Source organism: Cebidichthys violaceus, unplaced genomic scaffold (genome assembly GCF_023349555.1).
Source record: "Cebidichthys violaceus isolate CVI_PGR_0920_01 unplaced genomic scaffold, fCebVio1.0.p SCAF_2, whole genome shotgun sequence".
Lineage (NCBI taxonomy): Eukaryota > Metazoa > Chordata > Actinopteri > Perciformes > Stichaeidae > Cebidichthys > Cebidichthys violaceus.
The window spans coordinates 23068854-23092810 of NW_027176372.1; the positions used below are offsets into that span (position 1 = coordinate 23068854).

General features: G+C 43.2%; 1 protein-coding gene across 4 annotated transcripts in view; it reads left to right on the top strand.

Annotated features, from left to right (window-relative positions):
• The window catches only part of gria2b (glutamate receptor, ionotropic, AMPA 2b), a 43589-nt gene that overhangs the window by 13562 nt on the left and 6070 nt on the right, over positions 1 to 23957 (top strand). For all 4 annotated transcript variants that reach the window (XM_068715211.1, XM_068715210.1, XM_068715208.1 and 1 more), the window contains exons 3-13: positions 7527 to 7766; positions 14588 to 14784; positions 16810 to 16863; positions 16956 to 17114; positions 18523 to 18690; positions 19948 to 20052; positions 20192 to 20299; positions 20519 to 20725; positions 20816 to 21183; positions 22421 to 22619; positions 23162 to 23409. In XM_068715211.1, coding sequence (XP_068571312.1) covers positions 7527 to 7766; positions 14588 to 14784; positions 16810 to 16863; positions 16956 to 17114; positions 18523 to 18690; positions 19948 to 20052; positions 20192 to 20299; positions 20519 to 20725; positions 20816 to 21183; positions 22421 to 22619; positions 23162 to 23409 — 2053 coding nt within the window. The remainder of the gene's footprint in view (positions 1 to 7526; positions 7767 to 14587; positions 14785 to 16809; positions 16864 to 16955; positions 17115 to 18522; positions 18691 to 19947; positions 20053 to 20191; positions 20300 to 20518; positions 20726 to 20815; positions 21184 to 22420; positions 22620 to 23161; positions 23410 to 23957) is intronic.

Below are 23957 nucleotides of genomic sequence, written 5' to 3' on the forward strand. Positions count from 1 at the left end.
ACTGCTGTTACCTTAAACGAGTCTTCCGTCTCACAAGAGACAGATTAAGTGTGGGTTTCAATTGGGACACTTTTGTCGAGCTCCAAAAAGCATCACACCCATGCAGCTTGATGGCATCTCTTTGTTCCGAGTCTTTTGCGGAGGATGTTGTAAAAGACTCTTCCCTGGATAACCCCGGTGGCATCGCTTGGATTCTTTTTTTCTTTTTTTTTTCAGACTTGAAAAAGCTCCTCCAGAGCCACAGAGTTCTATTCATTGGCTGAGTAATTGTGAATAAACTTGACTTTTATGTATAACATCAGCGGGAGCCGTTTGGATGTTGTTAACGATATTGATTTAAAACTCACAGGAGAAATGCTGGCAAGAACGGAACATTGTTAGTTTGTGGTTAATTGACGCAGCTACTCAACTTTGCCAATAACTGGCGTAGATGAGCTGTTCAGGCAGCTTCCACGGCTCCGCACACTTACCCCGTCCCCACTGGGGAAGCATTCAAAAGGGCCTAGATAACAAAAGGCAGAACTGAAAGGACGATCGGGACGTTGGGGAAGCTGTTCAACGATAGCATATTGTGCCTATAGTGTGGAAAACATTCATCCGACTCCGTTCTTGTGAAACCTACATCCTCTATCCACAGCCTCAGTCAGAAAGCCTCCAGGAAACAGGTCAGTGAACAAAGCGAGAGGGAGAAAGAGAGGAGACAGAGAGAGATGGGATGGGAGGAGGGGCAGTCAGAAGTTGATAAGAACTGAGCTGTAATGTTCTTCTCGAGACCAGCTGCCGGAAGAGCTGCTCGAAGGCAGACGAAAACACCTCCCAGTGCGCCTCGCTGGCCCACGGTGACGCCTCCCAGAAGTCCTCCCATCGGCCGCTCAAGAGCGTCGCTGAGATCCGTCGTCACCCAAGGCAGCAGCCGGCAGCGCTGCATGTCTTCCTCTCTTTACCAAAGAAAGTATTTCACAACGACTGAAGGTCTTTCAGAAGCTGAAGCTGCGGAGCAGGAATCTAACTCATTTCTTCAGTTGCTTTCAGAAAAGTTGACATCTAAAGCCTCAAAACTACACGAAGTGACGCGCCGAGATGAATGTTCTCTGCAGTGTGTAGCGGGGGAGCGTGGCTGAAATATGTTACCCTGGCAACAGTCTACGGAGGGAATGAAACCAGAGCGTGTTGTTCTGGAACGCAAAGAAAGCTCTTTGAAGTTATAAAACCTCTACTCCTAACATTCGATTAGGTTATTGATACATATGTTTTAAGAGTTGCAGGTCCTAATGTGGTGACACATACACAGTCTTTTATGAATCAACTCAATCAAAGGTTGTTTAACCTAAAGACGTTCTTGGGGAATGAAGCAGATATCAGCTGAGAGCTGAACAGTGTTATTGAAGATATGAGTCAAAGTTGTTCTCGTGTCAGAAGCATCTCTGTCTGAGGAGTAGAGATAAGGAAGGAATGACTCTGAAATTACTAAAGGAAGACAGCAATGATTGTTTGTGGACAGGACTCTAAACGGCCTTACAAGTGGTAGAAAAGTCATTAAGGGGAGCAAAACATGCTGTTCTTATTAAATGCATGAAATGTGTCTGCATAGGATAATTTAGAAAAATCAAAAAATATATATTTCATGAGAAAAAGTCTGTCAATCCTGTGGATTATATTTACAATAATAACATGTTTTGATAAGTAATAGTTAGTGAATAGTGAGCTTTAGAGCTGCTGGTTGGCAGATTGTAGCGGATCCTCTTAATCTAACTCTAGGCAAGACAGTGAAATCGTGTATTTCCCAAAATGTCAAACCTTCAATCACAAGAATCTAATATCAAAGAGCCTGAAGAAGAAGTCTGGAGATGTGGTCGGGTATAGAAAGCACATGACTCTGACTTCCCCAAACCATTCCTCAAACATCGGGTAGCCTCCAGGTTAGCCAGTTGTTTTTGGTGATATGGGTCGTTTTTTTTGGAGGACTGACAAACCAACCATAGTTTTCGCCGCTTTTTTTTTTTTTTTGTAGGCGCACAAGGTCAAAATCTAGCCTATAGTGCAGCGACGATATCAGTGACAAATGTGCTCCGGCTCCTCTGACAGAAGGAGTGGTGGCTCTAAGCTTCCTCTTCAACTGGTGACAGATCAGTTTTACATAAAAGTCCCAGAAGCCCCAGAGGCCTCCTCTCTGGTGAGAACCGGGGTGTCGGAGAGGGTGCGATATCTAACAGTCAGTTCTGTTCTCTGTGACTGGACTGCTGATGATCATCGCCACAGTGACGTGGTCTCTGTCTGTGTGTGTGTGTGTGTGTGTGTGTGTGTGTGTGTGTGTGTGTGTGTGTGTGTGTGTGTGTGTGAGCGTTAAACTGATTCATAATTGTGCTGATGCAGTGGGCCTCTGGGGGTCTTCCATTAAATATCACAGTGTTGTCCACTGCTAATTCAATGAATCTCTGATCATTAGAGCTGAATAAAAAAAAAAAAGACTGTAAAGCCTGCAATTACACTTTATTGCTTCTTCTATTTCATTTTTTTTACAATTATTAATTAAAAAGATGTAATGTATGCCAACGTTCCCCATGACATTGAGCTGTAGGTCTAAATGTTGTTATAGATATTGTGCAGTATGAACAAAGGCAGATGTCTTAAAGTATGGTGAGATAATCATATTTAAACATGCAGAGAATATTAATAAAACAATGGCGTTAATAACTCTCATTATTATCAAACCTTGGTGTGCTCATATGTCTGTTTTGGGGTCTCATTTCAGATGATTAAACTAAATTAATTTGCAAAGAAGTGAACACAGGATTATGAAATCGTGCTAAAAGACTAAATGAATTACCGGTTTATGCACATTTGGTCTCCGATCAGTGACCGAGCAGCCGTGTAAACAGCGGAGCAGCGGCGGCGATGCCTTCAGTGCCACGCTGGTGAAAATGAGGTCAGCTAATTGGGACGGCTAAATATATACGATATTTCACAGGGCGCGCTTTCTTCTTTTGAAGGTGAAACGCGGATCCAGAGTCACAGCCTGGTGGTAACGAGGTGATTAGCACCTTCTGATGACCGCAGAGCGCCTGACGAGTGCTTACGCATCTCCGGTACAAGAAACGTACAGGAACTACCGCAGGAACAGCCGTTAACCCAACGTGAGACGGGACAACACAACTGAATCTGCTTCTTAAAGCTGCCTCCACATAACCACATAAGATAAAAGACAGTTTTAGCAACAATCTCACAGATAACTTACTAAAAGTCCCAAAAATAACCTCACAACAGCAAACTGGGTCCTCCACTTTTAATCAGACAAACTATTTCACCTGTGGTGTGTGTGTGTGTGTGTGTGTGTGTGTGTGTGTGTGTGTGTGTGTGTGTGTGTGTGTGTGTGTGTGTGTGTGTGTGGCTTTGTGCTCGCTACATAGTGAGGACCCAAAGACGTTTTCACCAACTGAGCGAGGACATCTTTGGAAAGTGAAGACATTTTTGGCCAGTCCTCACTCCTTCAAAGACCCTGGTTCAGGGTTAAGACATGGTTTTAAGGTCCAGGTTAGAATGTGTTCAGTCTAAGGGTAAAGATGTGTGTGTGTGTGTGTGTGTGTGTGTGTGTGTGTGTGTGTGTGTGTGTGTGTGTGTAGAGTAAACAATTCCACTTGTAGGCAGTATGGGGGAATATATATACACATTTGAATGCATAAGCATGTGTCAAACCCAGTCAAAAAAAGACATTAGAACGTCATATGTCTTGACCTTTAATGCAGCTCAAAGCTTCAGGAGACCACCGTTGTAGGATCTCAGGTCAGGTGTCTTCAGGCTCCATTAATCTGATTCTGAAAAGCAGTTTTGATGACGAAGTCGTTTTGTTTGCACATATTCCAATGCAGAAAGTGTTGACGCATGTTTGTGTTCTACTCCGTGCTTCTAGAGAGCTCTTCTCTTCACGTACTTTTTCTTAAATAACATTTAGACATTTTAGATGCAGCTGAATACATCACACACTGTAATAACTGTGACTTTTACATTACCCTCATTTTCCTTTGTTATCACTGATTCACTGATGAAAGACTGTTTAGACCAACCCACAGCAACACCGCAGAGGCATCAGTCTGTTATGCTCTATATGCACTATTGTCTGTCACTACAACGTCAGTATTACAAGTCCACGGTGTCTTTATCTCACTTAGACATTCACAGATTAAGTGAGAAGTGCATTTTGAGTTTACAGACCCAGCAAAGAGCAATAATACGATTCGTTTCAACATGTTGCTCTTGGTGACTAATACAAAAAATAACTTATTTTTCTTCTGTGTTCGGAGGAGCAAACCTCCCCGGTTTCATTGAAAAGTGCTCAGATGTGACAGAGGCTTAATGGCTTTTTCCCACAATCCTCACTGTTTTTCAAACGCCGCTGTTCGCTCCCGTCTTTTCTTCCTTAATTAAACATTTCTAAATTCCCCATTGAAGAGGCACACGTCGACGTCTCGCCCATTTAAAAACCTCCTCATTCTTTTGCCGTCGCGTTCCAACGCCAGCAAAATCCTCCCCGAACAGCCGCTCCGTGGAGAAACGGGCGGCGCAATTGGCTTCTGGATGTGAATTACCATATTTGGTAATAAAGTAACATGTTGTCAAACTGTTCCGCTCTGGCATAAGCTGCAGACCAGTCATGGAGGATATCCAGTCTCTAAGCGTGAGCTCAGAGGGTTTTAATCCCGGGCAAACTCAGCAAGCTCACCAGCGAGAGCGTGCGCCAGGAAAGAAAGCCTCCGAAACACGACAATGGACGGACGTGACACGGCGACTGCTCGAATAAATTACTTCTGTTCCGCGACGCCATAATGTGATAGGATGCTTTTTTTTTTTTTTTAAGAGCAGATGTGAGCTGTGTTAGTCAAACGTAGCAGATAGAACATTAACACAGCAATTAGACTTAATGGAGACTACGTTTGGAGGCAAATCGGTCCTAAAAAAAACCGATGCAAAATATAAGCAAATTAAAATTGTTCTCGTTTGTAACCCGTGAACAGAGCGCCATGGCTTGTTTAACATGTAACCTAACATCTCTCATCGCCTTCACTGAATTGTGCGGAATAATTTCCAGTTTAGATTTTAAACAGGCGACACACTTTGGGTTCTTTCAGCTCGCCGGTTAGACAGAAGTGAAATTAGATCAGTGAGGTCTGCTAAAAAAAGATTAGGACCGGTGTCGCGGGCCGACGGAGGCAGTCGATCGATGAACATTTTTTACTGCTGGAGTCGATTGGATCGGTAGAGATTCGGGGCAGGGCGTGGGTCTGGCAGAGGATGAAGGCTGGCCTTGCCCCCCCCCCTCCAGTTGATTTTGGCCCAGTCTTGATGAGCTCTGGGTGTTTTGGGACTCGGAGGTTACAAAGACAGTGCAGGTTGAAGTAGCCTTAATGATGGGGACGTTTACTTCTCAGTACGTGGTGAATGGTTTGAATTCCCCAGTCTTAATAGAACATATCAGTAACACTCTCACCGCCTCACAATATATTGCTCGGTGTACTAGAGTAAAGTAACTTTAGGCGTTTAAACACATGTGGGCGGGACAAACAAACAACACAAAAAATGCAAAAATACTCGCCTACGAATCTTACGTCTAGGGCTTTTATTGTGGTTCTGATCTCGTGTTCAGGACGTCGTGACATCACCTCAGAGGTCAAGGAGTGAGACACTGGATTTTAGCGTTACTGTCTGATGATACATTTTACAATTATATGTCAGAATCCCGCAATTTTAGAATACCACTTTGTGTACAGTAGTGTAGAGTTGTAAGGGGGGGGAGGAGTTGCTGGTTACCGAAGTGTTTTTCTGAATTCCTTTTAATCATATCAGTGCCCTTTACAATAGAAACACACATATCTCCTGGAAGATGTAACCTGTTTTTGGCCACCAGTTTAAATCATTTCTTTTGTTTTTGAGAAATTTAACCAAAGGCTTGTACATTTGACTTTTTATTAAAGAAGCAGATATTATCTAACAGATATTATCTTATTTTTATTGATTTTTAAACCAGAGATGAGGACTATCCAGGCTGTTGAAGAGCTCCGTCAGTCACCTGCCATTGTCTATGAAGGACATGAACTGGACTTCTAATTTAATCTCTATTGGCGACAGAAAGTTTAAGTTTAATTTAAGTTTTCCATGATCCCAGTGAGTCTGTCTGTGTTTCAGCAGAATAGGCCGAATACTCAGGCTGCTTGATTCGTTCGCCAGAGACACATTTTAATGAGCCGCTGTTCGTTTTTGACCCAAACTCCACTAATGAAGCCGCTCAGTGTTTAACGGGACACGAAGAGCGGCCGTAAAGACTTCTCACTGTGCGTATGAGCCAAACATTAAAGCGGGGGACTTGAATAAACCTTTCCTAAACATCCCCGTTTTACCATAAAAGCAGGAGAGCAAAGCGTCTATGAGAATCTTGTTGATGACATTCCCTCGTTCCCATGTTGCTGAGCCCACGGCGCACACTCTTTCTGCCCAGCATGTTTCTATTCATCAACGATGGCTGCCGCAGCCAGTGCAGAAGTGGCAGGAAGCCTACAGTATTTAAACCGAAGCCAGCTGATATATGATTTATGGACTCCACTTCCCTTTGTCAGCAAGTCATCCCGGTTATATTGTAGCGAGGGAAATGACTCATTAGATTAATTACATTGGAAGACACACATGTACAAGTCAATAAGCCTGATTAACTTACATTTGATCGATACACATTTACAAGCAACATGCCAATCTGCTGACCCTGGAAGAAAATGTTTGAGAACCATGGCCGCAATCTCAGGATTACTAAGTGTTCACGTCTCTCTTCGGGGCACAGTGCCCTTTTCCAGTCTGTGCATAATGGATGTCGGCGGCCAGCGTAGCTACTGTACCGTATGTACCTGAGCATGGGTCATGAATTATTGAACAAAAGGTGATTTTTGCAGAGTCAACAAGATGAGGTCCCAATACGGATAATCTGATGCAAACACAAAGTCATCATACAATGCATTGCTGGTGTTGTGGTGCACCGTAGCATGTGTGCCCTGCCACATATTCTCATAGGAAAAGCCTGAAATGGTTTTCTGCATGAGCAGAAATCAAACAGAATGTCACCTGTACGGCACGGGTGGATATCCCATGTGAAGAATTAATGTGCAGTTTTGGCGAACGCTTGATGTGCTCAACATGACTGATTCCCAACTGTATCAAAAAGTCACAGGGCAACTCATAAAAGTTTCACGTATAGCGACTGGCTGTACAGTGGATCTTTTGCCGTTGAATACAAGCACTCCCCAGGCAAAGCTTATGGGACGCTATCTATAAATCAGCAGAAAGAGACACAGGAAGAGGCGACCCTTAATAGCCGTGTGCGGCCCTAATGTGCTCTAAAGGATTGTGATGACGCTCTGGGATGTAGACACTGTTGTGAACTACGGCGGAGAGCTTTGAAAGCGTCGCGAATAAATGTCTGCAGAGGAGAAAAATATCTAAACATCGAGCAGCACACGCCGTAACAAACCTCTCTCCTCTGCTTTCAGTCTGTTCACAGTTCTCAAGAGGGGTGTACGCCATTTTCGGCTTCTACGACAAGAAGTCCGTGAACACCATCACGTCGTTTTGCGGGACGCTCCACGTCTCCTTCATTACGCCCAGCTTCCCCCTGGATGGGAATCAGCAGTTCATCATCCAGATGAGACCCGACATCAAGGGGCCCCTCCTCAGCCTCATCGAGTACTACAAGTGGGACAAGTTCGCCTACCTGTACGACAGCGACCGAGGTAAGTCGTCTTTCTCAGATCTGGCTCCACAGACGTTACCGCTGATGTTGAGTCTAATGGAATACACATGTGGCTAATAGCAGCGCAAGACATCTCGTCAAATACCAACGCCTGTTCAGTGGCTCTAAGCTTCAAACTATGACGCTCCGGGTTCCCCTCTAGCATCGGTCTTGGACATGTCAGGGAATGTCTTTTTAACTTTCAACAACTTGGTTAGTAAAGCCATAAACCTAATTGGTTAGGCGTAGGAAAAGGTCGCAGTTTGGGTTTAAATAATGCCGTTTGTCATGTAAAATATGTACTTTTGTTACATCAATGGCAGTTAAGCAGGCTGCGTGTGTTACATAACAAAATGAAAGAAGTAAACTTTGATTTGGTTTCACACGGAGGTGACGGTTTGACCTCCTGCGATCCAAAGATCGCCTTCAAACCGCTTCCTTCAGCACAAACACAGCATATGCAAAACACAGTGACTGTACGCCTGTAACAGGTAAAGCCAGGTAAAGGGCTTTTTATTTGGGGTTTCTGACAAAGAGCTTGTCACATACAATCAAGTATAGCACCTCCTGTGTTTGGGGAGTGTGTTTTCCGTGATGTCGAGGGGAGGCCAGGCAGTCGTCTTTGACCTACAGCAGAGGTGACGTGCCCTGCAGTTGTGGACTTCCACGCTCGTTCTACGAAAGAGGCGTGATTTGTTCGCCTTATGCGTTTATGGAATGAACAACTGGCTTCAGAGCTAAAGGTTTATTATGTAGTTAAATTATAGTAGACAGAGGAGAAATCTATATGAGGACAGCTAGTTCAATATCATTGAGTCGTACCAAAGGAGAATATTTAAATGCAAAACAGGATCTGTCGTTACTTTCTTTTGATCGTGTTTCTATGTAATTTAAGTATATATAATAATAGTATATATATATATATATATATAATATATAAAAAATATATTACAGAAAACGCCCATAACTGCTCCCCAATGAAAAAAAGAAAATAATAATAATAATAAGTTGTGTGTGGGAGGCAGAATATTAGATTTGTGGGATTTGGGGAGTTGACGTTTTCCAATAACTTTATGTGCAATTTCCAAAAATGACGACACTCCTCCAAACAGGTAGGCTATTGTTTAAGCGCTAACATTTAAATATTCAAAGATAAGTTAATTATTGCTGTTTCACATTTGCATATTAGGGGAGGGCATTACTGTATTAGTCCCAAAAGCCATACAGGAAGTGATAACGGTGGAATGTTTCACTTACAGTTATCTACACACACACACACACACACACACACACACACTGGTTAGTATGGTGATTATGTGGTCACTGCCTCGAACTCAATGTCAAGCATCACCAACCTCCTGCTCTGTTAATTGATTCGTATCGTTATTACACTAATTACTCGTCAGTCTGCACATTTTAAGAGAAATCCTAAGTTTCCTTCTCGGCTCAGCCTGTGAGTGCTCCTGTGATAAGATCACGCACTGATTCAATGCAAGATGGAAATGATCCACCCTCAAGCTGTAATACCCAGACTTCATATTCAAATCTACTCCTTCTCTATTCTCTGATTCCTCTCGTCGGTGATTCTGTTTTTTTTTTCAATTTGAGATTGATGTAAGTCTGGGAGTCTTTTAATGCAGCAGATGTTTAGCTGTCTGACTGGTTCTTCACATGCTTTATCAGTCTTCACATTCTAGCTTTTAGCATCTGGTGTCTGAACGTCACACGACACGGTGTGTACAGTGTAAAGGCGACAGCGCCAGAAGAGGCTAAATACAGTAACACAATGGCTCTTTGTGCGTTATATCTCTCTCTCTCTCTCTCTCTCTCTCTCTCTCTCTCTCTCTCTCTCTCCGTCGTGTCACTCATTCCGTTGTGTCATCTGCTAATTGTGATTCGGTGACTTGTGACCTTGGAGAACAATGCAGCCTCCCGCGGCACAGAGGGACTGTCCAGCGCTGACGCGGAAATCTCCTCCAAAGATAGTGTTCCATTGTATTTAAATTGAACCGAATTAAAACCTCAATCGTATCCAGTTACAGTGGAATTACACTATCGCGTCTTTTCTCTTTTCTTTCATTCTAATGGGGATGTTCGGCTTTCAGGTTACACTTCTTAAGCCCCGTTTTTTTTACTTAAAATCATTCATTATTTTTATTTTCTGCACACTGAAAGGAAGGAGTTTCGGGATAACTTCCAAAAAGCACTTTGCGGGTGTTGAATGATTCTTGACGAAACCCCAAAGATGGCTTACGAGAAATCTGACTAATATACAGAAGTGGGATCTCTTCCTATACACTAGTGTTTAGGCTGAATGCTGTGCAGTACCAATGGTTTAGGAGGGATTTAGTGCATTTCTGCTCTGTATTAACTTTAACTTATTGTTTGACATCACTTACCACACATGATCTATTTACAGTATCCCCCAATATGCTATATCTTCATTCTCAGGTTTTTTCTTCCTCTTCTCCCAGAATGCATTGCTAATCCTCCCGGTCAGCCTTGCCCCGACCGACTGTCAGGTTCCAAACCCGCTGTTTTCGCTCATTCCTCGTGCTAACGCTAGTTCTGACCCGCTGTCGCTGCCGTACGTCCGCGGTGGCACCAAAGGGGCCCTGTTGTGCATATTTCATCATTGCATGGCTGTTTAATTAGGTCAGTGTGATCCACTCATTCCCATGGCAACAGAAGTGTGGAGAGAGACACAGAGAGAGAGAGAGAGAGAGAGAGAGAGAGAGAGAGAGAGAGATCGCAAGTGACTGAGCGAGTCAGAGACGGAGCCGAGGAAGACGAGGCAGTGGAGTCGCCACTGGTTATGATGAATTCTATTTGCACATTGAGACTATTGGCTGCTGCTGTCAGCTGTTGTCAGTCAGTCAGCTTAGATGATGGATGTACTGTATGTGGGCGTATGAGGCACAACTGAGCGTTGTGTTTCTGCATTCCTTTAGCTCACTGAATGAGACATGTTCTCTTTGATGGTGTATTGCTGCCACTTAGAATAATAGCTAATAAACAAAGGAAGGAAGCAAAGAAACGGAGTCTTTGATCAACTTTACGACAGGGAATTGTGTTTGATTCTGCGTTTGACCGTTTACACTCAATTTCAATGTTTGATGTCTTTTTAAGTAGTGAGACCCCTCGCAGACAAACGGTCCAAAACGTCGTCTTTCATCCATAACCTGGATTTACGTTTGGTTGTCTAGTCAGTTAAAGCTGCTTTAACTCAACACAGTCTCACCGCAAAAAAAAAAAAATCATATTTATGCAACAAAACCACTTCAGAGTTGGACTTGAAATATATATGCGTACAGTTAGATTCAGGCAACAAAACCAGCTAACTACTGCTAAATCACATAGTATATTCATCTTGAAGGCTTGAACAGACGCTCCATTTAAATCAACAGTGGATCAAATGACTTTGTGTTTGTGAACAGAGTAGTGAGTAACTCATCGGATGCCGTCGTCCCCCCCTCAGCTCTACGGAGCTCTCTGAGGGGAACCAAGCTTGCGAGTGTGGGCGGATCGCCTTTAATAACTGTGGCTGTGCAGCCATTTTGTTTTTGTGGCTATGGCTTTCAGCATCTTACCTGTATGTATCCATTTGCATGTTGCATGCAAATTCAAAGAATTGAAAAAGTAAATTACCATTTCCACATTGAAGTTACTACTGCAGCACTACTGCCTATAACCACTTACCAGTTTACCTTTTCGTGGCGCTTCAGTTGTTGGTTGGTGGATTATGTTCTGTGTACCTGGGGAATGATGTTCAACCTTTACCACTGTGGATGTGTCAGGAAACAATAGCTTGAAGCAAGCATACGAAGCCGTTATTGAATCGCTTTCCTCGATGCATTATTTATGAGCCTTTATTTGCCTCATTTGAATAGTTTTCCATCATATTTTGCATACGATCATACAGTCACACACGTCGACTCGTCGAGATGCTGCTGATCGAGGAGTATTAAGCTAAGCTGCATGTGTGATCACGAGGGAACAAATGATCTTCTCACTCGGATAAAGGAAGTTATGGTTTATTGTTACTCCACCGTCACAGTTGTGATTATCTCTATGCTTTATCAAATTGACGAATAAAAAAAAAAATGCCATTTTGCATACAGTTCATGGGTCTGGTTTCTCCCCCTGACCTTTTAAATTCAGTGCAACTTAGTGGCAAATGGGAAATCGCATCAGTACAACGGCAGCGCTCCGCCTGTTTAAACGGACGGCACAATGTTGGCTGCAAGCCAAGACACAACATATGTCTCATTCTAAAGAGGAGCGATAACAAACCGCTCTAATCCGAGGGGAATGCGCTGAACACGGCAGTCTTTGAACTGCAGAGGAAGCCGGCGACGCCAAGTCTCCGCTTGAGTTCTGTATTTAGAGGGTTTTTATTATTTATTATTATATCACAAGGTTCATTGTACAGATGGACGGATTAATATCTCGAATAAACTGATGGAGAAAGAAATCCAAAGCAATGGCGTAGTGGTCTAGTGGCCTTCTGATTGTTTTGTGGTATTAAACTGATTATACTCCTCAGTGGGCAACATGTTTACAATCATATCTTAGCTGGCCACCAGTAGAGCTTACTGTACTGGGGTTAAGTTCAGAGTTGGAAGGCTGTGTGAACCATGAAGCTTCACTGTGAGGAAAGGACTCCTGGGGGGGGGGGGGCGGCTGCGCAGGGCTAAGCTAACGTTAGCGGTGTGATGTTCAGTGACTTTCCTCAAGTTGTTGGCTGGCTGCTCGTAAACCAAAATGCACCATGGTCCATCTAACGGGCGTGTAAGTGTGAAGGCACGTTTGAAGGAGTGACGATTCTGTGACGCTTATATAAGTGAGGTAGTTATCAAATAATAATGCACGCAGCGCAAGATGCAAAGACTGTGGCTGCACCGATGTGAAGCTCTGGGGAGTTTCCCTCTGTAGCATGCATATTTAATAATCTCTTTAGATCATTTTTTTTTTTGGACCTCATTATCCAAACAGATGATGTCACGACGATAAATAAACGTCTATTTATATTCTTTGACCAATACACAGTTTTCCTTTAATCAAACTGTGTCGGCACTACTTTACATTACTCTCTTGCTGTGAGCAGGAGACGCTAACATGAGTATTCATTTACAATAGTGATGAGGCTGCGACAGCCCTACTCTCATACAGGCCCATTGGTCAAAGACACTAATCATTCAGAGAATTATCATTGAACCGTCGCCACCGTTAACGTAGAATCAACCTTTACGCTTACACTTTGCTTTTGTCCTCTATGTATCGTCTCTGTAAATCGCTACTCTGAATTCAAATGATCTCATTTAATGAGCATTGATGAAACAGTCACATTTAAACCACACTATAATGACCTTACTGTAATTATGATGTATAGTTCATTCGGATAAAACTGCAAGTCCCCGTTTTCCTCCCCACCATCATAAAACCATCGCTGCATCGCACAGGAATTGATTACATCTGTAATTCACCTCCCGGTAGCGAGGAAAAAAAACGCTCAACCTTCCTATCAAACGGCCCTCTGCAGACCAGGGGTCGATACCAGAGAGATATTCAGCTGTGAAAACGAGATACGAACTGTAGCCTTTGCCTTTTAATAGACTTTGCTTCAGATTGATGGAAAGGTGCTACATGTAATTGATTTTGAAAACTACAGCGTGTTCTTTAATGTATCCTCTTTTTTTTTTGTTTTATTGGTTTTGGAGTAAAGACTGAAGCAGGTGAGCTCATAACAGGGTATTGATGTAAAAGATTGTTTAATCAACGCTCAGCCGCTTCGACGGAGGACAGGGAGAAGTCGCTCCAGGCGCAGTGCTGCCATTAAACACATTCAGTCATGTGAGGGATGAGGGAGGGGTGGAGAACGCCTACACCTCCCCCAAAGGCCAAGAGGAGGGAAGGGACACGCGTCAGTCCATTCTTGACTTTAATCTCCATTAAAGGTCTGTTTACTTGCTTGGACCGGAGCTTTCAGCCACACCCTGCATCTGCAGAAGAAGTTTGCTGAGCTGTCATGGAAATGTAACTCTTCATAATTTCGACACCCATTTATTAGTATATGTGTATAACTGCTGATGATGCACTTTCAGTTGGCTGATTGAGCTTGACGGTTCACACGTGACTTTGTAAACAGTGAACGTCTTACGAATTACGAGAAGTGATTAAAATAACGGAAGGCTTGAACGTCTGTAGCTCAGCTGAGGAATCTTCTGATGGAGGCTGTGGTTTATGGTGAAAAAGCTTAAAGTGGACCTTGAGTAAACATCTCAAAAATGGCCTTCAAACATAAATCAAGCGTATAAAACTTTTGGTATTGGTGCATCGTAGTGTACCGTCAGACCCATTTGCCTCCCACATGTTGGTCCGGTTCATACCAGAACACCTGTGAGTCATCCTGATGAGCTCCTTACATAAGGCATTCAGTCTCTGCGCATTTAAACCCTTCGGATGTTTTACAGACAGTCGATAGTCTGAATTGAAAAGAACCATGTTTACCCATGCCTTTGAATCAGTCTTGTCTGACTCATTTGTTTTGAGTTTATTTTTCACATCTTTTCTGGTGTGTGTGCTCTGTTGCCGTGACTTTCCATCTTTGTGGCCACTTCTAAAAGTTACAACAGGACACACAGAAGATAATACACAACCAAAAATTACCCCATTATTAGAAAGCTGGTTTCAAGGAAATGGGAAAGGGCAACAAAGAAGAGACAAGGATCCTGTGCAGAAACACAATGCATGGAAACCTTTGTATTCTACTCAGACCAGAGAGAGTATGAATCCTGTTTTAACTCCACTTTCCGTCCTCAGGCCTGACAACGCTGCAGGTTGTTCTGGACACGGCGGCGGAGAGGAAGTGGCAAGTGACGGCGATCAACGTGGGAAACCTGAAAGACGAGAGGAAGGACGAGGCCTACCGCTCTCTGTTCCAAGATTTGGAGAACAAGAAAGAGAGGAGGGTGATCCTGGACTGTGAACAGGACAAAGTCAAAGACATCATGGAGCAGGTAAAGAGCTCCGTGCATCATTCTGTTCACGTTCACTGAGAACCGACAGAAGGAGTTTCCCCTGGCGTGATTTAGACGGCTCCGGTTGTCCAAATTGAACGACGGTTAGCAGCAGGGATTTTACTGTTGTTGTGTTGTCTTTCTTTGATACGTCAGTCAGTGAAGCAGTTTTGTATTTCGAGCTAGGCGCACTGGGATTCAGGTAAAGGAATGTGGGATGCTGCTGCCTGTTTTCAGCTGTTGGAACAAACAATGCACTTACTGCAGCAGTCTGCTCTCAGGAGACAGACTGACAGACTGTTGCTCAGTTTTTTTTTTTACTTTTCCATTCCACATTTGGCGTGTGAATGGAATTTAAGATTGCGTAGACCTGGGTGAGGCCGACCTCTGGTTTGATGGAAACTCAAGGAGGCTAGTAGTCTTATGATCCTTGACTATCAGAAACATGGAGGGACACAATGGAGGGAACAACAGTTCACATGCAGACTTTTTGTCTGCTTCAATCTATTAGCGTCTCACTTTTTTTTTTACAAGACAGGGTTTTGATTCCACCGCCGACCATGAAGGCCTCTGGTTGGGTTGCTTCTGATATGATACACTGAGTGGTGCCAGAACATATTTCCAAAGATATGAGAATGCAAAATATGAACCATTGCTTTGGTATTTTTGAGGATTATATTTCTTCCTTTTTTGTCTTTTCCATCATTGTTGATTTTGTGTTTTCAGTGTTGCATTAGAACACTTGAATTATCACCTAAAAGTGAGACCATGTGACTGTCGGTCATGATGGTTAGAGCGTAGGGGAAGTCAGAGAACTGACTCATTGATGACACAGCAATATCAAACTAACATTAGCTAGCATTAGCTACATTAGCAACCATAAGCTACAGGTCTTACCAGACCAAAGCAAACTAAATAAACCACAACTTAGTCAAACCAAACCAAGACACTTGAACTACTACGAAAAGAAAACTTGGTTTTTACAAGCAAGCCTATACTTGGTTCACTCTTCTTTGTATCTCGTGATCAGCAATTTGAAAACAGCCAAGAAGACAAAGACACAAGTCGAAATCTCATTAAGTGTGAATAGAATCAAGAGGTGTAAATAACACTTGGAAATTATCTGCAGTATTTTTTTTATTGGTTTTATGCAGGAAGTGCTAACAACCCTATTGTCCTTTAATTTGTCCTGCAGGACAAAACGTGTTTTTTCAGCTAAAATATGTGCATTTGATAAAAACAACGTTGTCACATGGACCCGGCAGCCCGGCAGATGTTGAAAGGCACCATAACAATTGCACTAATTGTTCATTCAGGCTGTAAACAAAACTGCAATTAAACGGCAAAACAGAGGCGCATAAACAAGTTATATTTACTTCACTTCCTACCCAGGAGAGAGAGGCTTATCGATTAGCATTTAAAGCGTGCCAACGTCTGTTTAACCGAACGCCGAATGAAATCAATGCCCTCCGCCTCGGTGCCTGTTTATCTGGGAGAAACAGAATCCGTTCAGGTGGAGGTTTTTTTTTTTTTATTTTGCTTCGCGTCAAAGACATTTACGTGGAAGATACAAGACGTTATTATTCAAATCTGCCTCAAGTAGCGGCCCTGACAAACGGAGGTGCCAGTCAAGCGGCGGGATTAGTTTCAGGTGTGTCACTTATAAGCGGGACAGAAACGCAGCATAGCTGATGTATTTCTGTTATTTTCTGCTTCTCTGCTCCACTGATAAGGAAAACCGTTTGGTTTTTTTTGTACCCTGGACTGTCAGTTAGGGTTGCAGTGTCTGAATATAATGGTCGATTGGTTTTCATTACATTTATGATTGCCTTATCTCCGATTATCAGACTCCTGGTCCATTCCATTTTCAAAAATAATAATGATAACATACAGCTTTGAAATGGCTATTAATCATATGCTGAGTCATTTTAAAAGAAAGCCAAAATTGGCTGCTTTCAAAACCCTTTCTAATGCCGTCGTGTTAGACGTGTGTCTTTATGCTTCGTGTGTCTCGTCGCCCTGCAGGTCATCACAATTGGCAGACACGTTAAAGGCTACCACTACATCATCGCCAACCTGGTAAGTGGTCACAACGTCTACATCTGTTCAAAGATTGTGTCGTCGCTTCCAAAAAACATACCATCCCGTGTCTTCATTTGTTTTGTTGTCAGGGTTTCATTGACGGGGATCTAACCAAGATCCAGTACGGCGGCGCCAACGTGTCGGGCTTTCAGATCGTTGACTTCGACGATCCTTTGGTGTCGAAGTTTGACCAGAGATGGGAGGCCCTAGAAGAGAAGGAGTATCCCGGTGCCGACAATAAAATAAGGGTGAGCTTTCTTGTTGGATTGTTGGGCGAAAATATCTGTGCCTCGTTTGCTCTAATGTAAGTAAAAGTGTGCCGTTTGCATCTGCATTATTAATAAACACCTCTCGAAGTGAAGATGCCTATGCACTGTCACACTTACGCACATACATTTTCCCATGAGCTGAGTTTTGGCATTTACATTCATCATTTCATTTGCATGCGATGTAATTGAAATGAGGATGTTATGATAGTTACCGCCTCTCCTTGTCCTTTGATGTAACTAATATAGTACCAGCTCTCTCTCTCTCTCTCTCTCTCGCCTCCCACTCCTCCTCTCTAAACTACTCGCTGTAAACTTCTCACATTGAAACATGAGCCATCGGCAAACAATATTCTCCCACAGTCTGTCTGCGAAATTGTCAAAGTTCAAGATCTGTTTTATAGCCACACAGCTAGGGCTGCTGCAAGTGGTTCAAGTCTGGGTAGAAAAATCACTCTGACATTTACAACTCAGAACAAACTAGTGCAGCGCATACCGTAAATACAGCGGGAAAAACAGAATACCACCAGACATGAGGCTATAAAATACACTCTAATTAGGACACGATGCTTAAATGCCAAGCAGGAGGAACAGAGGGCGTGTTGTTTGTGTGTTTAGAACTTCAGAGGAGGATATTCATGTTGGTCCTCGCTGGTTGGCAAGTTGAATTTAATGGCACAACTTGGAATTAAAGCCTCTTTTGTCAACTAATTATTCAAACCCTAAAAAAAAAAAAATTGACGAGGCGAGGTTGCGTTCAAGGTCCGTGCTTTGACTTGAGGCGCAGACGTGACACGTCCTGTGTCCTCAAGACGTTGAAGAATAATATGTAGAAGCACGGATGCGGCTGAGAGAAGTCACAAAGCCACCCGCAGTGAAGTGTCTCATTCCTGCTAATTGAGACGCCGCGGATTTGTTCTTTTTGCCCAAATGGAATGAGGTTTTTTTGGGAATGCTGCCCAGCCATAACAAGTGACAAAAACAATAACTGTGTCCCGGAGGCTCTCACTCAACACCAGTGTTAAGATCTTTTGCTTCTCATCTATTCGGTATCCTTTGATATGAAGCAACCTTTGGCTGCACTGGTAAACACGAGCCGCCTGCACAGTCGGCAGTTTACTCACATCCATTTTGTGATTTCTTGGTCTTAAAGTTCCAAAATGTAACTCCGTCACTGCTTCAAAAGAAAACTGTTACATCTTGAAAGGATGAAGACTATCTCCAGTTGTGGATTTGATGCTCTTTTTGCATATTTATGGTTGGAGGTTCAACTCAATCTAAACCACTGAGCAGGAAATAAGCTACATCACAGCGTAGGAGAGAGTTACCTTCATTCCTACCTCTCTGACAACCTCATTCCCAACTTTCTGTTCCCATTGTTCCGCTCTAGTACACGTCAGCGTTGACCTACGACGCCGTGCAGGTGATGACGGAGGCCTTCCGCTACCTGCACAAGCAGCGCATCGACTTCACCAGGAGAGCCAACAATGGCGACTGCCTGGCCAATCCCGCTGTTCCGTGGGCTCAGGGAGTGGAGATCGAACGCGCGCTGAAACAGGTAACGCGTTACACGTACACACACACACACACACACACACACACATCCTTTTGTTGGCGAAGCCTTGTTGCCGTGGTAACAGCAGATCCCCCTCAGGAAATGCACGAAACACCCACAGAAAGCGCTTCATATTGAAAGACTGAGAGTTTTCACCGTGCTTAAGATATGCTGACAGCAATTCTTCAGAAGAGACACAGAGGTCTACCCACAGACTCGGTCCTCTGAGCTTCGGATGGAGATTAGCTTCAGTCCTGCTGAGAAATGAAGCTCGACAGACGAAGTGAAGCCATCGTGTTGTTTGGTTGCAGTTACGGGATCTGAACTCTGCCTTTTAAGCCAGGAGCAAGTGGTACAAGATCTCCCTTGTAGATCTCATTGTGTAGGAAACCGTGTTTCCTACACAATGACTTTCCCATACAACTAAACTGTGCTCTCAATTATCTTTCAAAGGGTTTAGTTAGGTGTTGGCAACACATCTGCTTGGTTCAATGAAGTAAAAACGTGATGGTTAGCCTTAAAACAGAAATGCAGCTAAAGGTACCCATATATTATGTTCATGTGTTGTGAGAAATGGAATCCATGCGACATGTTTTTGAGACTTCCAGAGTGTTTTGGTAAAAGCACTGCATTTAAACACAACTGATTCAACAAGAAAAACTCCACAGGATACCTATAAGCTTCCTTCTGGTCCTTCCTGTTGTGGCCCATTTATTATTTAAGTTAATCAGAGAAGAGATGGAAAATATTTTCCAACGTTTCTCCACACACTCGTGTCTTTCTGCTGCTTTGTAGCTGGGCGTGAAACACCATTTTGAAGTCATTTGGATCTTGGCACCAAGGCTGGAATCGCATCAAATCAGGGGTTTTACGGCAATGCAGCGCAGGGTTGTGTGGAAGTCTCACTAAGTTGCCCGTTGACTTCAATCTACTGCACAACAATTAACGTCTTCCCGTTTCCTCGTGGCTGGGCTGTACAGATGTGGATCACCAGTTACGCAGCCACATCAGCATGATATAGGGTTGCATTTCTCCAAAAGTTTATTCTGTTTCAACTTAAGAAGAGTTCAGAGACTTCTCCCATGCCTCCTTCTACTTCAACTGACATCCGACTAATTGTTTCCAGAAGAATGCAGAATGACGAATTATGCAAAAATCACATGAAACTGTTGTCATGCGACTGAGCAATCGTTGTGTACATGCTGCGTCAGCCAGGTTGCAGATGTCACGTCGTAAAGGTTTGATTTTCCGTTCTCTAAGGTTCGTGTGGAAGGCCTGACGGGAAACATTCAGTTCGATCAGCACGGCAAGCGAGTCAACTACTCTGTGAACATCATGGAGCTGAAGACCAACGGTCCCGTAAAGGTCGGCATCTGGATGGTTGAATACGTATTTAATTGAATATAACTGTGTGTTTTTTTTTTAATCTTGTGGATGGTTTGACTTTGAGACTCAAGATTAATCTCACTCGTTACATGGACGTTATTGTTTTTCCTCCCAACAGATTGGATACTGGAATGAAGTTGACAGAATGGCTGTCACCAAATCGGATGTCTTCGCAAATGACTCAACGGGAATGGAAAACAAAACAGTTATTGTCACCACCATCTTGGTAAATATCAGAATATATGATCGTGTAACTTATACGTTAGTATACCAGGCTACTACTCTCTTCTGAAGTATTCGGTTTGTGTTGGACTAGTGCGCCTCATGATGACGCCTCAGCCTGATCTGAAACCCGTGTTTTTGAAGCTGCGTTTAACGTTGTAATTTCAAACCTCTTGTGTTGAGTCCTGTTCTCTGTTTTGTTTTTTTTGTCTCTGTCCTCCAGGAAGCTCCGTATGTAATGCTGAAAAAGAACTCTGACCTTTTTGTAGACAATGAGCGCTACGAGGGTTACTGTGTAGATCTGGCCGCGGAGATAGCGAAGCACTGCGGCTTCAAATACCAACTGAAAATCGTGGGGGATGGGAAATATGGAGCCAGAGATGGAGAGACCAAAATCTGGAATGGGATGGTTGGAGAGTTAGTGTACGGGGTGAGTTGTCTTCATCAAGAGGTCACTTAAGTCCTATTTAATCCCGCATGCCACTCATTCTGTTGTCCTTTTTGTCCTGTGGTTTGATAGAAAGCAGACATCGCAGTGGCTCCTCTGACCATCACGTTGGTCCGAGAGGAGGTGATTGACTTCTCCAAACCCTTCATGTCTCTGGGAATCTCTATCATGATAAAGAAGCCTCAGAAATCCAAACCAGGAGTCTTCTCTTTCCTGGACCCGCTGGCCTACGAGATCTGGATGTGTATCGTCTTTGCCTACATCGGTGTCAGCGTGGTGCTGTTCCTCGTCAGCCGCTTCAGCCCGTACGAGTGGCACACTGAAGAATACGAGGACGGGCAGATCCAGACCAACGAGTCGACTAACGAGTTTGGCATATTTAACAGCCTCTGGTTCTCCCTTGGAGCCTTCATGCGCCAAGGCTGTGACATCTCACCTAGGTAGGTCAGAAACAGCATCCAACTGCAGCCATATTCTCTGTTTAACTCACCAAAAATAATGTGTGACTTCATGCATTTACTGCTTGGATTGTAAGTGTGCTTCACGTTTCAAAGAGATTATTGGCAACTGTAATCTTGCAAATTGCGAGTCAACTAAGTGTATCTTTTTGCTCTTCTAGCGGTGTGTTGGTCCAACACTTTAGTTCACTAGTGAAGTATCAGTAGATTTGTAAAGAGGTTGATTAACTTTGACAGTTCACTCACATTTCCATCTACGCCAACGGGTCTACTTTTCAACCTTACGACACTTTAGTCAAATAAAGGACATTTCTGAAGCTGCTTACTGTCAGCCACAGATGCACCTACTCTCACATTACTGTTCAGGAGCTAATGTGAGCAATAATCACATGCTAAATAGCCCGTCATACTGAAATGATAAATTTGAGCATGTTAGCGTGACAAATGTGTTGAACATCTGCATCCATACATGTTGACATTCTAGCTGTATGTTAACAAGGTACTGTTACACGTATGTACCTTTGCTACTGCACATCAAATAAACTGCTTTGATTCAGCTGACAATAACTTTGCTTCTGCTGCTACACAAAAAAAAAAAAAACCTCTTTCTTATTTCTGTTAAATTTCTTCAGAAACAAAGACAAATTAGTCCTTTCAGTATTTAGTCATCCATGTCGTTTTCTGGTTGCTAATGACCTTTACAAAGTTTCAGGGCCACTGGCAGTACTGAGGATATGTCAGCGTGTTCAGGGTCAGTGTTGGTAGGAGAAGTCCTGCTCTTGTATTTAGTATTTCCTTCGTACACATCCCGTAGGTCGCGTTGGGGTAAATGCTGCTTCTTCATAAATGTAGTGTCAGATGAACTTCTGTATGTGTAGATGTAATAACTCGTGAGAGGAGGCACTTGTAAGGAAGTTTTGAGTCACGTATTCCGCAGAGATGAAAGATGATTCAACGTGTCTCATCCCGGTGATGTGAGAGGTGTCAGCATGACTCCAGATCAGCAGACAGTGTTGTATAGTGCTACTGTATATATATAGAGTTAGATTATTTCTGTCCTCCGTTGTTTAAAATATTTGTTGAGCTTAGAGGTTATTAAACCCCAGACAGAACTCCAACATATTACTTTAAGCATAGATGTTGTGGTAAATCATCTTCACCGGTCTTTGTCTTTGTGTTCACGAGTGAACACGTCTTCATTTGGTTTTTTTCCCGATAGATCTCTGTCTGGACGCATTGTCGGTGGCGTTTGGTGGTTCTTCACTTTAATCATCATCTCGTCCTACACCGCTAACCTGGCCGCTTTCCTGACCGTCGAGAGGATGGTCTCTCCCATCGAAAGCGCAGAAGACCTCGCGAAGCAGACTGAGATAGCCTACGGGACCCTGGACTCCGGCTCCACTAAAGAGTTTTTCAAGGTAAGAGATGCCGTCTTTGTATTCTGCACCTCTGGAAACGAGGCTGCAGGTTTTTTAGCCTCGGCAGCTGAGATGCTCCTTACTTCACTTCTCGACGAAACGTGCTCCTCTGCTGAAAATGCAACTAGGTGCAGAAAGTGTAGTCTTCCTTGAAGGGGTATCTTTCGCCCCCCTTCCGCCAAGAAATACATATTATAATAGTAATGTTATGCTTTGAAGCAGTAATACTCCATCATCCCTCTATGTATGCAAGTGTAAACGTAGCTCACGTTCATGTTCGAGGGCCCTCTCCACCTAAACGGTGTGAGTAATGCAGCCTCCTCCTATAGACAGAGCGATCACGTCTCAATTGGACCTCAATGTGGACACTGACTGTAGACACATGAATCAATACCAGAGGTAAACGTAATCAGGTTAAATCATATCTAGAAACGAGACAAACGCTAAATGTCAGGTGTAAAGAAGTCAATGTGCTTGGAAGCTCTTATGACCCGATCGCACTAACAGCAGGTTCTTCTACTTCTATTGTTTCTCCAAAACAGCGCTCAAAAATCGCCCTCTTTGACAAAATGTGGACATACATGCGCAGTGCGGAACCCTCTGTGTTTGTGAAAACCACAGCCGAGGGGGTTCTGAGGGTCCGCAAGTCCAAGGGGAAGTACGCCTACCTGCTGGAGTCCACCATGAACGAGTACATCGAGCAGCGGAAACCCTGCGACACCATGAAGGTGGGAGGCAACCTGGACTCCAAGGGCTACGGAATCGCCACGCCGAAAGGATCCTCATTAAGGTGGGTGGAATAGTATAACAATGTGTCCAATGTTGTTATAGTATCCCACCTACCCTGATGTAGCTTTGCTTATTTGTCTCTGGTTTGTATAAGGAGATGAGGTAAAGCCCCTTCCCCTTCAAATTCTTTAAAAACCCATTGCAATTTATTGTAAGTCGATAAATTGCAAAAAAAAAAAAAATGTTTTTTTTATATATATATATATATACATATACATATATATATTTGAATAATTGACAAATTTGCTGCAATAGTTTCCCAAATTGTTATTGTTAATGCTTCAGAGTGTCTCATCCAGGCTGGATTTCAGCCGGTTGTTTAAGACGTATTATACATAACTACTCATATTAATGAGATTTTTAGAATTTTGATTTGAAACTTTTCTATTGCTTCACCCATTTAATCTAAATTGATATTTCTCTCCTATAGTCTTTCTGTCTAGTACTGTCCTAGCTTATGTCTTCTTTCCATGTTTCTATATGCTTAACATGTTGCCTTGTTGTTCTGCCCTCTTTCTCATTTGAATGATTAGTTTGTATATTTCTGAT